This window comes from Cydia pomonella, chromosome 2 (genome assembly GCF_033807575.1).
Source record: "Cydia pomonella isolate Wapato2018A chromosome 2, ilCydPomo1, whole genome shotgun sequence".
Taxonomy (NCBI): domain Eukaryota; kingdom Metazoa; phylum Arthropoda; class Insecta; order Lepidoptera; family Tortricidae; genus Cydia; species Cydia pomonella.
The window spans coordinates 27,087,493-27,101,348 of record NC_084704.1 but is presented as its reverse complement, the minus strand read 5'-3'; the positions used below and the strand labels follow the sequence as shown (position 1 = coordinate 27,101,348).

Below are 13,856 nucleotides of genomic sequence, written 5' to 3'. Positions count from 1 at the left end.
GGAGCAATAAATTAAACTGTAAGCTGTACTCCTCAAACTTACCAACATTTGTTCAGCGACTTTTAAATATAACTTATGTTTTGATTTTTATTACCCTTTAAAGTTTATTCTAAGACGCAATGTATTGCGAATTTTCTCATGCTTAAAGCGTGACAAGTGACGTCAATTACAAAGATGATGGCGTACATTGAAGACAATATTTATTTTGTATGAAAAATAAGAAATCTAAAGACTTCATAATTTTTAAAAGTTGTTGAACAAAAGTGTCATCGTTTGAGGAGTACAAAAGTATGTTTTAATTATTTGCTCGCGTTACAGGAAACACCCAATATAACTGATTTATTTTTATACATATTTTTTTGATATACCACGACGGTGGCAAACAAGCATACGGCCCGCCTGTTGGGAAGCAGTCACCGTAGCCTATGGACGCCTGCAATTGCGCAATCCACCACCAAGTGGCCAAAAAACCGGCTTGATTATTTTGAAGACAACTTACATTAGGTTACATTATATGACATATAGGTATATGTAATTTCAAATTAAATAAATTATGTAGACAGGTATAATAGTACATAGTACAGATATTTTAATGGCGATGTATACATACTACTACAAGTATTTTTGTTAGGGTTTTCATTTGATCCAAAATATGAAAAAGCCGCCAAAATTGCTCCCGAGCTGTAACGCGAAGCTGTAAATCTGTGTGAGAGATCTCGTTAATAATAGAACGCCAGGACAATGCTCCGCGTTACGATGTACTTGACACGGTGCGATCTTTACGGCACGAATAACGATATTCAATCCCGTTCCCATCGATTTTATTGAAATGAAGGCTTTACAGGAAACTATAGTATATATCGGTGCATCTTATAACCCTTTGTGTCACTGCTGCCCTCTGAGCTGCTACGGTTGCTGTAGCTGTACCAAATTTGGCAGGTTTCAGTAGTTTTGAATTTTTGATATTGGACCTATTCATACACAGTACAGCCATATTCAACTACCGGAACAATGAGCTTCCGGTTCTTATTGCGAGAGAGCCGTTTCTTGAGGTTTGAGTACAATGCTAAAATTATGCTTTACCGTTTCATTACCGTAATTTAAGTACCCGTGTCATAAATTAAATTGCTTTTTTTACTTCTTTTTATAAGTTCAAGAATTTAAAGCTTGTCAGAAAGCTAAGCTTAAGTTACTTTTTTTCTAACCCAATTAGGGGTAAAATGGCTACGAATTAGATAAGCAGGTCATTTACCAGAATTTTACGGCTATTTCCTGGTTCCTGTTTGTGTAGCACGTGTAGATATTGAAAACAATCTAATCGCGGTTATGACGCATACAAATAAAACAACAAATGTACCTATATGTAATGGAGTTTTCTTAGAAGCTCCTCTACGTAAATATTTCACGGCGCTTCAGGCGTCCTCTCGCGCCATGAAAACCTGTTGCATTTATTATTCAATTTGTAGGGTTCACTAATGGCCGCCCAGTAACACTGGAAAAATAAGCGTTGTATTTTTGTTTAGGGTGTATTATAATGTGTATGCCTAATGTATTTCTTCTAATTATGACTTCGTATCAAGGTTCCCGAGTTTAGAAGCTGCGTGCTTTACCGTTTAGCTACCAGTGCAATTGAAATCTTTTGTATAGTGTTTTACAAATTAACATGCTTTATTATTTAATAATTAATGAAAACACTAGTTTTAAAGCATCACAAAATAAGAAATGAGCTCATGCGATAAGATAAATTGCGCCAACAACGTTGAATGACATATTTTCACATTATCACGTCATTACTTTTTTTCTCGGGCCGCGGCGCAACTCTAATGAGGATTCAAACACTTTTAAAGCGATAGAAACAATTGCATGCAATTTTCAATCAGATTTAAGGCAATGTGTTCAGTTCAGGCCAATTTATGATATATTCTATTTGATGTTTTATCGAACTAACTTAATGTTGACATACGTATAACCATTTAGTCAACCATTGTTTACTATAATTTAGGTCTGATATTTGAGTATTATGTATTATATTAGTTATATGAGAAATGTAAGGATATTACGGATTAACAATAACGATCTCAGTTGTAATATATATAATTATAATAAAAATGATTATAATTGTGCAATAAATGTAAGTTGCATATAAGTAGGCATTTAAAATCATGGCAAATAAGAAAAGTAATATACTATAATTTTGGACGTCATCGAACTGTAAAAGTTTAGTAATATAATAGTACCCATATTATAAATGGTTGGCGCGAGCTATTCTGACACTTATAAATTATTCTGAATGAAAGTAGTCTGAAGATTCGAAGTGCCAATCAATTCGCACACTCCATCCCATAATAATTCATTTCCATAGATATTGAACTGATTAATATCAAATATCAAACATTTATTCAGCAAATAGGCCACAGGGGCACTTTTACATGTCCATTTTTACAAACAATAAATTAAAAAAAAAAAACAATTACAAATATCGAATCTATGAAATAATAAATACTTTATTAGAGATGTATACTGTCTCTAAATGTCAAATTACACAAAAAAAAACTATGATAAAAAAATAAAACCATAAAATACTAAAATTCTACAGAGATGTATAAGTCTCTAAGTGTCAGAGATAAAATATAAAAATATATATTAAATAATCCTTAGAGATGTAGAGGGTCGCCAAGGCTTGAATTCTTATATAAATAATTAATAGACAAAAAAAAAAATTACATTACTTGTTTTTTGTTTTATATTTTACATGTAATTTCATTAAATTAAAATACAAGTTAATTTGTCTTTGTATCGATCGGTGTTAATATAAATACTTACCGGTTAACGTTGTTAAACATAGTTATGTAAATTGTTGGAAATTATTACCAAGAATTATATCCTCAAAATTTTGCAGAGCACAATCAAGCTGAACTGCGGTCCACGGCGGACAGATTTATAAATTACCAATTATAATTTACGTCTATTGTGATAGTAAAACTTTGTTAATAACCAGGGCCCGTACATTTCATGCCGTGGACGGAAAAATGACGTCACGCTACATAGAGTATGATTCCAATTAGTATTTTCGTAATAATTAATCATTTGAGAACCTCTTTAGTTAACTGATACATATACTTGGCAATCAGTACAGAAACGCCTAACTGACTTTCATCTTATTGTCACTCAAATAAAATAATAGATTATTAATAATACATATTTTTGATTTTGACAGCGTAGCAAGCTTTTAATCACGTAACGAGTATTTATTTTTCTACCCGTCATTTGTAGTGTTGTATAAAAACTCACTGTATGTTAAATAACGTCATTTTTTGCGTCAACGGCGTGAAATCTACGGGCCCTGTTAATAACAGTGTCCAGTAGGTGTCCATAAAAAATAAAATATTATAAAAGTACCATATTTAACCGCTGTGGAAACCATAAGAATTAAATTAAGTAAATTTTAGGGCGCTTCAATTCAATTTTTAATTTGATCTATTTATTATTTAATTTCTATTTCTTTTTGTTGACATTAATATTGATTTTATGATTATCTTGTATTGTTTTGTTTGCTTATTATTTTGTATACATTTGACCATCTTTTTGTGAATTTATGCCATTTTTAAGTGAAAATAACATGCAATTTTCAATTAGAAATAAATATATCACTAAATATTATAAAACAAAGTCCCCCGTCGCGTCTGTCTGTCTATTTGTCTGTATATTCGCGATAAACTCAATAACTCCTGATCGGATCTCCATGCGGTTTTTCACCTATAAATAGAGTGATTCTTGAGAAGGATTTAGGTGTAAGTATAAATTGTCAAGGTTTTGTGTAACCCGTGCGAAGCAGGGGCGGGGTCGCTAGGTCACTAAGGACACACCGGTGCACACCGGATGCGGGTGCGTAGGCGTGCACGTGCACGGGCACGTGCGCGTTGTGATATACAGATTCTTTCCAGAGACGGCACACCGCTTGCCGCACGTCAACGCACATGCAGCCGGTGTGCTCTGGACTTAAGACGATTAGTGTACAGTGTCTCGCCTTGCCACAAAATTGTATCATCGTTTGCACGCACGATCGTTAACCAATTCAGATGCTGCCAAAAGCGGCTTTCCACCAAAGCTAAGCTTACATTTACATACAAGTGGCACATAGTCTCGTAGCTTATTAGCTTGAACGCTTAACGAGTAAACGTAGCGAAGCAAGCTCCACAGCACTACGCATTCGTCTGTTTATTTTCTGGTTGATATATTTATTTCTGGCCCCGACGGAAGACCAGCGCTAGCCCAGCCAGGCTAGCACCATGTTGAGTCGGGACCATTTCGTGGCTTATATGTTATGTTACTTGTTGTTTTCTTTTTTTCTTGCCACGAATAAACGCTCTCTAATTATTCTATTCTATTCTCTTTATAGCTCTATATAGCAAAATGTTATAGAAACCTATTTTATCTACGAGTATGTACCTGTCCAACACCAATTTGGGTACTTTTGTTGATTGACATGTCACATCACAATCCACATACGCTTATAAAACAACGTGACCGAAATATGTTACCTACACATTTCGCATGTATGTCGCGCGACAGGTATTAAGGAAAAATGCAGGGTCCCCTCCACAGTATTGTGTCATGTCAGTGATAAATTGCGCACGGCCAAGTCTTTAGTGCGATGTGACAGACATAAAAAGGCAAATCCGATGCGTTACGATACACGGGCCAAGGTCGGAAGTCACTAGATCTATGCGCGCACGTACTATTTAGTGTTTACCTAAGCATCAGTAAGAGAAGAACTTTTATGATTATGACATCTAAATTTATAAATTGATAAGTTAAGTTGAAAAATAAAATAATATGTTATTAATAATTTATTCATTTTGATCTATACTATGTACTTAGTTAAAATATAATCCGGGGTAACTGTAGCATATATGTTCCAAGCTGGGGTGGAAAACCTATTTTAAGTGAAAAACGCACTTTAAAGAAAAAACAATTTAGAGCTTTGAAAAAAATATGTGAACAAAACAAAAATTACCTTTTCTATTTAATACAATAAATAGGTACCTACGCGTCGCGGTACTTTCAGACCATAGGCACAAACAGACGCCATAGCGCTGTGGCGTTCGTTGTCTCTATATGTATATACCGGTAAAAAATAAGGTAGATACGTAAATTAATAAGTCCACGAAGATGAAATCGCGGGCAATAGCTAGTCATTGATAATACAAGAATTAATTATTTACGATCTCCGATACGGGGCAAGTGTAACATACAGTCACACTTGCCTCAAGTGAGATAGACACACTTTCCCAGTCACTCATTTTTTAGGCTACGTTTTTTAAATTCACATTATTTTTTATTTTCCCTTATTTAAAAGAAATTTCAAAAGTTACTTAAAGATTAAATAATAATATTTAGTATTTACCTACATATTTACAATAAACGGATTTGACGATTTTATTGAGCGAAATGCCTCGTGTGAGCTGCAACCCGTATTTAAAAAATTGTGAGATTCCAAAATGACGATAGTCTCAAAATTGCTTGACTACGTTACCTTTAGTAATAAATTTCAATTGATCGCTTATTTTCTCATGACAACAGATCATAATTTCTTGTCGATGGAGCGATTCCCATGTGTGTCGGTCCTCTGCCATGTCCTTGACAGCCTGATACGACACGACGTTGAGTTTTTCCTTTACTTGATCTATGTAGGTTCTCCTTGGTCAACAGATCATAGCAGTATCAATATCTCAATTAGTTTACGTAATATGAAGGTCAGTTACACATGTCCCGTAGGTACACTTACCCATACTGACCTTACTGGTTTATTGCCTGTAACTGTTTCATTGGCACTTGGCACAACGTTAACGGTTGTTAACACAACCGATACGTGAATTCAGCAATAGCTCAAATTCCCACATTTACAGGTGCCTATAAAATTTAAAGAATTCGACAATCTCCTACATACTCTTTGTAATGGGACTTTAAGTGTACGTAGAGAGCATGATTTTAAATACGTATACGAAAATTCATTTAATCTCAATTATTATTTTATTAGTCGTTATTTCATCTAATCTCAAATAAAAAGTAATAAGTTGCCTTGGTCAGAGTGGAGTCGTTAGAGCTATATGCTTCAGGGGTGGAAGTTAAACATGCATAAGACGCGAGTTGGTACAGTGGCTGTTAACAGCCACTTCAATTAACAGCCACTGGGTATAATGCAGTGCACACACGCACACACACACCTAGATCCTAGATGTCGCTTTTTGTGGGGGCCCATCTTGTGGGTGCAAGTCTGCCGGAAATAAAATTGTCCTTACACCCTAGCGGGTGCTGCCTCTGCGTGCGTCCCATGCCACGGGCAAGAGCAGCATCAGCAGGGGTACACCCCTTACATTTCATTAAAGTTTCAAAAGGGGCTCTACGTGTTGGCTTCAGCTCCGCGCATCCCTCCCAAGGGTCCGGAATACCATTGTTCCGCGACGGGAAAGACAAAAAAATAAACATTTTTTGAAACTGCTGGATCGATTTCTATGAGACAGCTAAGAACCAACACAAGAAAACTCGCTTTCAAGTAAAAAAAACCGCATCTAAATCGCCCCATCCGTTGGAGAGCTACGATGCCACTGACATCCTGACAGACCGACATTAGCATCAATTCTAAATCCAATCCATATTTTTAAATTTAAATAAATAATAATATAATAATAACACAGGGCTGGTTTTACCAGTGCAATCAGTCAACGCAGGGTAGCTTGTGGCGAGCTGTTGGGGAGTAGCGACCTCACGTACCCGAGTGCTCCTAGGAAGTTCTGTTACCCGCAAGGGGGGTGGGTGGTACAGGATTCTCTGCCTCTGTCTTGCCTTAGCCGGCCGGCCAGAGTGGAGTCGTTAGAGCTATAAGCTCCAGGGGTGGAAGTGAAAAATTGCATAAGACGCGAGTTGGCACAGTGGCTGCTCGCAGCCACTGGGTAGAAAGTGGCGTACACCTCTCGACACCCCTGAGCCGCTCACACCGGTGTTGCCCTTGAGCCATCCTAGATGTCGCTTTTTGTGGGGGCCCATCTTGTCGGGGCGAGTCACCGTCTGCCGGAAATAAAATACATTACCGTTTTATTAGGCAGGCGTCCGGTTTTTTTATCCCATAGCCCAGTATTTAGTCCATCACTTTCACCCAATAGCCCAGTTCGTTTTAGATTCCATCAACTCTCAAATAGTCCTAACACCCTGGCGGGTGCTGCCTCTGCGTGCGTCCCATGACACGGGCAAGGGCAGCATCAGCAGGGGTACACCCCTTACATTTCATTAAAGTTTCAAAAGGGGCTCTACGTGTTGGCTTCGGCTCCGCGCACGCCTCCCAAAGGTCCGGAACACCATTGTTCCGTGATGGGAAAGACATACAATAATAACACACACTAACAATACACACCCAACGACAGCCCAAAATTGGTGGAACGTTTCATAATGCCATAAATCGATTTTCTGCATCTAGTTTTGGTACCTACCTCAGAGGCGGCGCGACTGTATGAATATTTAGTTCTGCTTCAAAGCTTTTAAGTTATTTGCAAATATAGACCGTTTGATGATATCAATGCTATACTTTCATTAGGTGGCCAACCAGATATTTAATTCCTACCGATCATACGTATCTACAGTAGGTAATTGAGATTGTTGAAATGTGCATACCTGAGGGCAATAACTTTTCGTGGTACAAATTGCTAGAAGACATTAATGGTAGCCTATTTTAGCCTACTTAACACAATAAACGCATCGTTTTAGTAATCATAAGTCTGCCTACGCGCCGTTTCTATAATTTACGGAGCATATTTATTACGCTGTTGCGTTAACGATGGTCAAGCGTAAGTCAGTCGCTGAAGAACATTTTTGTCATTTCAGTTTTGTTCTTTGTCATACTTTGGGATTGAAAAACTTTTATATCGCTCCATCATTCTTAGCATGCGAGTTTTGGACATTTAATCGATATGTCACGCCGAGGCTTTGAGTTTCTTGTCCGACTCCACCAATCACGCCGTGTTTCGCAAAACAATCGAAACTCGAGTCTGAAGTTTTACTTAAAGTAGGAGTTTTGCTACACGTAAATTTATTTAATTTGTTGAAGACTTGTGTTGACTGTTGAAATGCAAATTACTATTTCACTGTAGTAAAAGTCTGATGTATTTTTTTCTGTGTGTGTATTCCTGACTGGTAAGAGTAAACTTCACGAGTTTTGACTGGGCGAAGACAAACGCTGTGACGTTTAAAAGTAAAATGTACAAAGTAAAAATCCCATTTGGCCTTCGTTCTCTGGCTTTCTTTTTACTTCTAGTAGACATACTTTTAAATATATTAAAAAACAGGTCACTCGTGTATTTTAAGTCGAAAAACGCTCGTCATGTTTCACTTCGTACCGACCCGTTAGACCCGTGAGTGACCCGTTTTTTTATATTTAATATGTCTGTGCCTCACGGAAGTTTTGTTATTAAGACATACTTTTACGTTCTGAAATAAAATATGTATCTGCTGCGGATTATACCAGTAGAAATTAGTATTGTTAACTGCAACTAAATAGGTATTACAGCGTCTCATGTTGAGGACAAGTAAAGCATTGTGTTGATGTTTGGCTCTTTAATTTAAAATCGTTTAATACAAAACGAACCCAAAAAAAGATTGTTACATATCATCGAATTGTGAACAAGTCTGCAAGAAAAGGCAATATGAGTATTCCAATATGCTCGTAAAGTATCTCTTCCAGAACGTTTTGGAGTTTTAAACTTAAATTTATATGATAGCACGAAAGTGTTTTTCATAATGAGTCTGACTGTGTGCGCCAATATTAGAATTAATATCACTGTGAAAAAGTAACCATTAAAATGTGCACTGTAAGCGCATTTTCACTATTTAGGTCGTATAAAATGCACCGTATTATATTTTTAACATTGTGCCTCCTTAGTGCTGGCACCGTGTAGCAGTAATGAGCGCAACTTCAAACTCTAGTATATATTCGGATTCACCTGCCTCCCGGTTTTCCTTTTATTCGTTCAGCCTGTCACAAATATTATTCTTGGCAGCGGATCAGGTGCAAATCCGATTTTGATATACCACGCTTTCAGCGTCGTCTTTAGACGTCGGCGTATGTGTATAACGGTGCGATATCAACAATTAAGATTGATAGACGAGCTAAATATTTCAGTGTTCCGTACCAAAATTAGAATAAATGGGATGATTTCTGACGTAGATGTTATTAACATCGATTTTTTCTTCTGCCCGGCACGTGTGTTATCCGTTTGACGAATAACAGATTTTATTATTATACCCTTACCAATTTTTACGGTCTCCTAGCCTAGTTGGTATTTAAAATCCTTCATATTCCTCGTAGGCAACATTTAGAATAGAAGAAAGGCGGCAAACGTATAGTAGTTATTATATATTGAACGGTTTAACCAAGGGTTTATACCCTGTATGAAAAATGTTGTTCACACAGAAACTAGGGCAGCAACCAACAAAAACCTTAAAAGGTTAATATGGCTAGATAGAAAAGACAATCTCCATATCTAATTTTCATTTATTTTCAGTTGTATAATGATACCATAGTATGTTATTTAGTATAAATTAGCTAGGTAGTGATATACAGAGGGATCTTGCGGGCAAAATTTTAAAAGAAGTATATTCAGAAGTAAGCTTAGAAGAAAAAGCTTTAGAGTTTTTGAAATAAAGGTAAAAAAAACCCGCGCGACGTCCATATCTTCCGTCGCAAGTTAGGCGCGGCGAGCCAAATTTTTTATTTCCTTCTAATTTGCTGGCTTCACGCCCCCCCTTATGTAGGTATAATTTTCGATACCTTTCCGTTTATTTACAAATGAATGCAGGTTTTATATGACTATTTAAATCTAGTTTTGTTGACAGATGTGGACCGAAGAGCTTTTCGCTTTGGCATACAACCTGAATCAGCTCAATAATCCCACCATCAAGTTTCTCGAGAAGATGCACACCAAGATTATTCTTAAAGCAGACAAGTCTGGAAAAATACTCGTTAAAAAGTAAGTAACCTTACCATTACTCTTTTAATTATTTTAGGGGACTAAATTTAAACTTTAATTGTCATAATTATTTGCTGATCGCTAGGGAAGATGAATGCCGCCTGCCTAGCGGTCTACAAACTGTATCAACCTTCATAATTATTGTTATTTATTACTATATATTAATATTATATTTATTTACCTATTAATAAGTAGGTATAGCAAAAAGTCAAAAGCTAGGATTACTGGTCTCCAGATTTAAAAAAATTGTAGTTAATCTATTTTTCAAACTTCTTAAAGGTTGCTAAAGTACTCGGCTAATTTTTACATTGAATGAGTTGTACCGTAGATGCTTTTCCCTGACTGACGACAGTGCCCTGGGTAGCCGAGGTATCCAGAGACGAGTAAATATTATAGCTACCAAACGGTAGTAAAACGTATCTAAACTATTAATCTGTATACTCAGAGGTATGTGGATTTGATGCACGATGTGAATTTGCGCAAAAATGGAATGGTGTTCTTGAAAGCTTGTAACGGATGGCTTGTAAAGTGTTACAAGCTTTTGTTAAAAGGACCCCAGATTGACGAGATGGTTGTTGCTTATTACCTATGTTGCATAGTTCCATCCCCCTAATTCAAAAGGTGGGGAGTGATTTACTAAAAATCCTGAAATATGTTTTTTATCATTTAAATCAAGGTGTCCTTATATCAATTTTCAGACTTCTAGCATCAAAATTTGCGAAAGTCTCATACAAACTTCCATCCCCTAGGTTAAGGTATTGGGCGGTAAAAGCTCCAAGTTTTACAATTTTTTTGTTCTTTGTGTACTAATACTAGCTTACATACCAAATTTCAGCTTTTTCGGAATTCAGGAAGTACCCTAAAAATTTTGATGTTCATCAGTGAGTCAGTGACGAAATCGGGGCTTCAATGAAATCAAAATTATAAGAGCTATGCAATTGAAACTTCATATGTTTAATAAGTACCTTATAGACCACTTATCCCGAAAATTTCGTTTATGTGGTTTCGTTTATCCAAACCCAAGTTTTGAGGGTTCAATATAGCGACGAAGCGCTTCGAGAAAAGGTTGGTAGTGTCCTTGCGCTTCGCTTGGCTCGTCGTGGCGGGGGCACTGCCGTGCCCCCAGATGCTGGGTTTGGTACGTCTTCCGGTTTCCTGTGTATTCATAGATATCAGAGATAGGCTGTAAAATTATTACCGTACGTATAGGTAATAGAGTTCGTCAACGACTAATTTGTCAGCGCGGAGTTCGAACCTAAGCGGATCAGATATTATGTAAGTTTGACGCGACTGCATATTCAGATAGTTATTTCTTGTAATGAAACGTTATGGATATGATCTCTCACCTGTTAACAGTGACATTGACAAGGAATTTCACTCTTGTCAGGCGTCATCCATTAATTACGTCACAAAAAATTTCGAGTTTTTGGACCCTCCCCCTTCCTCCTTGTCATGCTTTTTCCTATCTCTTTAACATGTACTGTCACATTTGGCATGACCCTCCTCCCCTCCTCCTGTTGCTGTGACGTAATATGTAGATGACGACTGCTGACAGACAGATCGTAATATCTATAACCGTTTCGTAACAAGATTATAAGTTCTAATCACCCTCCAGCGGTGAGTCGAGCGAGGGAATATTTTGTAAGGGCGGTTGGTATGGTTACAGCACCTGCTGCATCCAGAAAGGAGCTGTACGCTTATAGCAGTCAGTGTGGAGATACGTGGATGTGGTATTTGCGAAACCGTTGACAGGTTGACGTGAGTGCATCCTGGTGTTGAGAGGTGAAGCGACGAATGATACTTTTGTAAAATATACAATTTGGTAGGTGAAACAGAATAACCATCAAGTTTAATTTTCTTTAACAAATATTTATTGATACATATTTTAGGATTCTGTATCAAGCCTCCGTCCGTCTGTTTGAAGCGGGTGTAGTATCTCATGAACCGTAATAGGTAGAAAGTTTAAACTTTTATCTACACACAATACACATATCATAAACTACACACATATGATGCCTTCAAAAACCGTAAATAATGGCCAACATTACGATAAACTGTTTTGTTACAACAAATTTCTTATCTGTGATAATGTTGTAATTGCTTCATAACTACATCAAAATCGATTTGGTTATGACATTCAAATTTGAAACAACTCTGAAAAAAAAAGCTATTCGATTTGACCTCTATTCTAATATCAGTCGAGATGCCTTTTTGTTCGAAATGAAATGTGAATTGCATACAATTCTGACATATATCGCATGTTAGTTTGTATCGAATGATACGGAAAGAAATAGGCCCCGTCTCTAGTATATCTCTGAATTAAAAAAAAAACTACGAATGCGTGACATGTGTCAAAACAGTTTTCATTTACTGCCATTTGACGTACAGTTTATCTTTTAATTAGTTTCATGTATAAAATGAATATGTTTTGTTGTTTTGAAAGTAACTATAGCAAAAGTTTCGTGTAAAATGAGCGATAAAATATTTAGATGACGCCACCACATATCCGCGAGTTCCACCAAGAGAGCAACGATGCCCCAACGTTGGCTGTAATTTGGGTTAGTGAATATATAATATAGAAAGTTTATAATATGTGTGTAGATAAAATAGTGTATGTAACTGTACATAATTAGGCATTAAACACTCGTGTGATCCTTTTAAGAAACTCACTTGGTTCGTTTCATAAACCCACACTCGTGTATTTTAATGCCTTTTATTATGTAGCAGTCACATAAACTACTATAACAGAACGGGTAATAAAAGATTGTCATACTTCGGAACGTTCCATGTACAAGTTTAACTTGCATTTGACCGGTTACTTTATTTCCTCAGTTACTTCTTCGAGTGCAAAGCAGTATGGCTCGTTAAACATGACATAGTAATAACTTATGATATTTTTACTTATCTGCACTGCCTGGTTCCTAGTTTAAACTTCTAAACCAGCATTTGCGTAGTCTGTATAGAACAAAATAAATCCATCGTACATCGTACTGCACCACGCGATAGTGCTCTATTGAAAGCGTATTGTAAACTCGAACTAGGAATATCTGCCAACGAATGTGGAAAGTTTAGATTGAATGGAATACAGTGTATGCGTTCTGACTCCCTTGCTGTTGTTTACTCTGACTTATACTTACTACTTTGTATCTTGATCAGTTCATTTAAAATTTAAAGAACTTTTCTAATTTAACATACATCACATATCTTGAAACATTTTCATGTTTTAGAGAGATCTAAATAATGTATAATATTTTTCATAAGTACCAACCTACATTATTGGACGTTGCTGTATCTTCAAAGTATTGTATAAAACTTGTTGCACGCATACAATATCTGTTATGTTACATGAACGATTTCATTCAACGGCTGTATATTTTTAAACATTGAAATCACTGACTAGTTTTGTAATCAAGGGGCGGATGACTATTTTATGTCCAGATTGTGAAATGATACCTACAGATAGATATATTATTTGGGACCCAGTATGTGTTAAATAGTAGATGTGACTGCTACATAACGAGAGTTAGTTTATTAAACGAACAAAGTGAATTTTATAAAAGGATCATACGAGTGTTAGGGGGCATTAAGCCTAATTATGTACAGATAAATACACTGTTTTATTTTTATATATACACATTATAATCTCCCTTATGATGTATTCAGGAACCGCATGGAACTCGCGAATATGAGGTGGCATGTCCGAAATATCTTGATCGCTCATTTAACCGAATATTTTGCTGTCATTCGTTTATAAACAACAAAACAATCAAATTTTATACATACCTATTAATTACAAGATAAACTGAACGTCAATTGGTGGTAAATCAGTAGATGAAA

General features: G+C 36.4%; 1 protein-coding gene across 2 annotated transcripts in view; it reads left to right on the top strand.

Moving 5' to 3' along the window:
• The window catches only part of LOC133534795 (1-phosphatidylinositol 4,5-bisphosphate phosphodiesterase classes I and II), a 97,311-nt gene that overhangs the window by 35,902 nt on the left and 47,553 nt on the right, over nucleotides 1-13,856 (top strand). For both annotated transcript variants that reach the window (XM_061874071.1, XM_061874070.1), the window contains exon 4: nucleotides 9,886-10,019. In XM_061874071.1, the coding sequence (XP_061730055.1) occupies nucleotides 9,886-10,019 (134 nt within the window). The remainder of the gene's footprint in view (nucleotides 1-9,885; nucleotides 10,020-13,856) is intronic.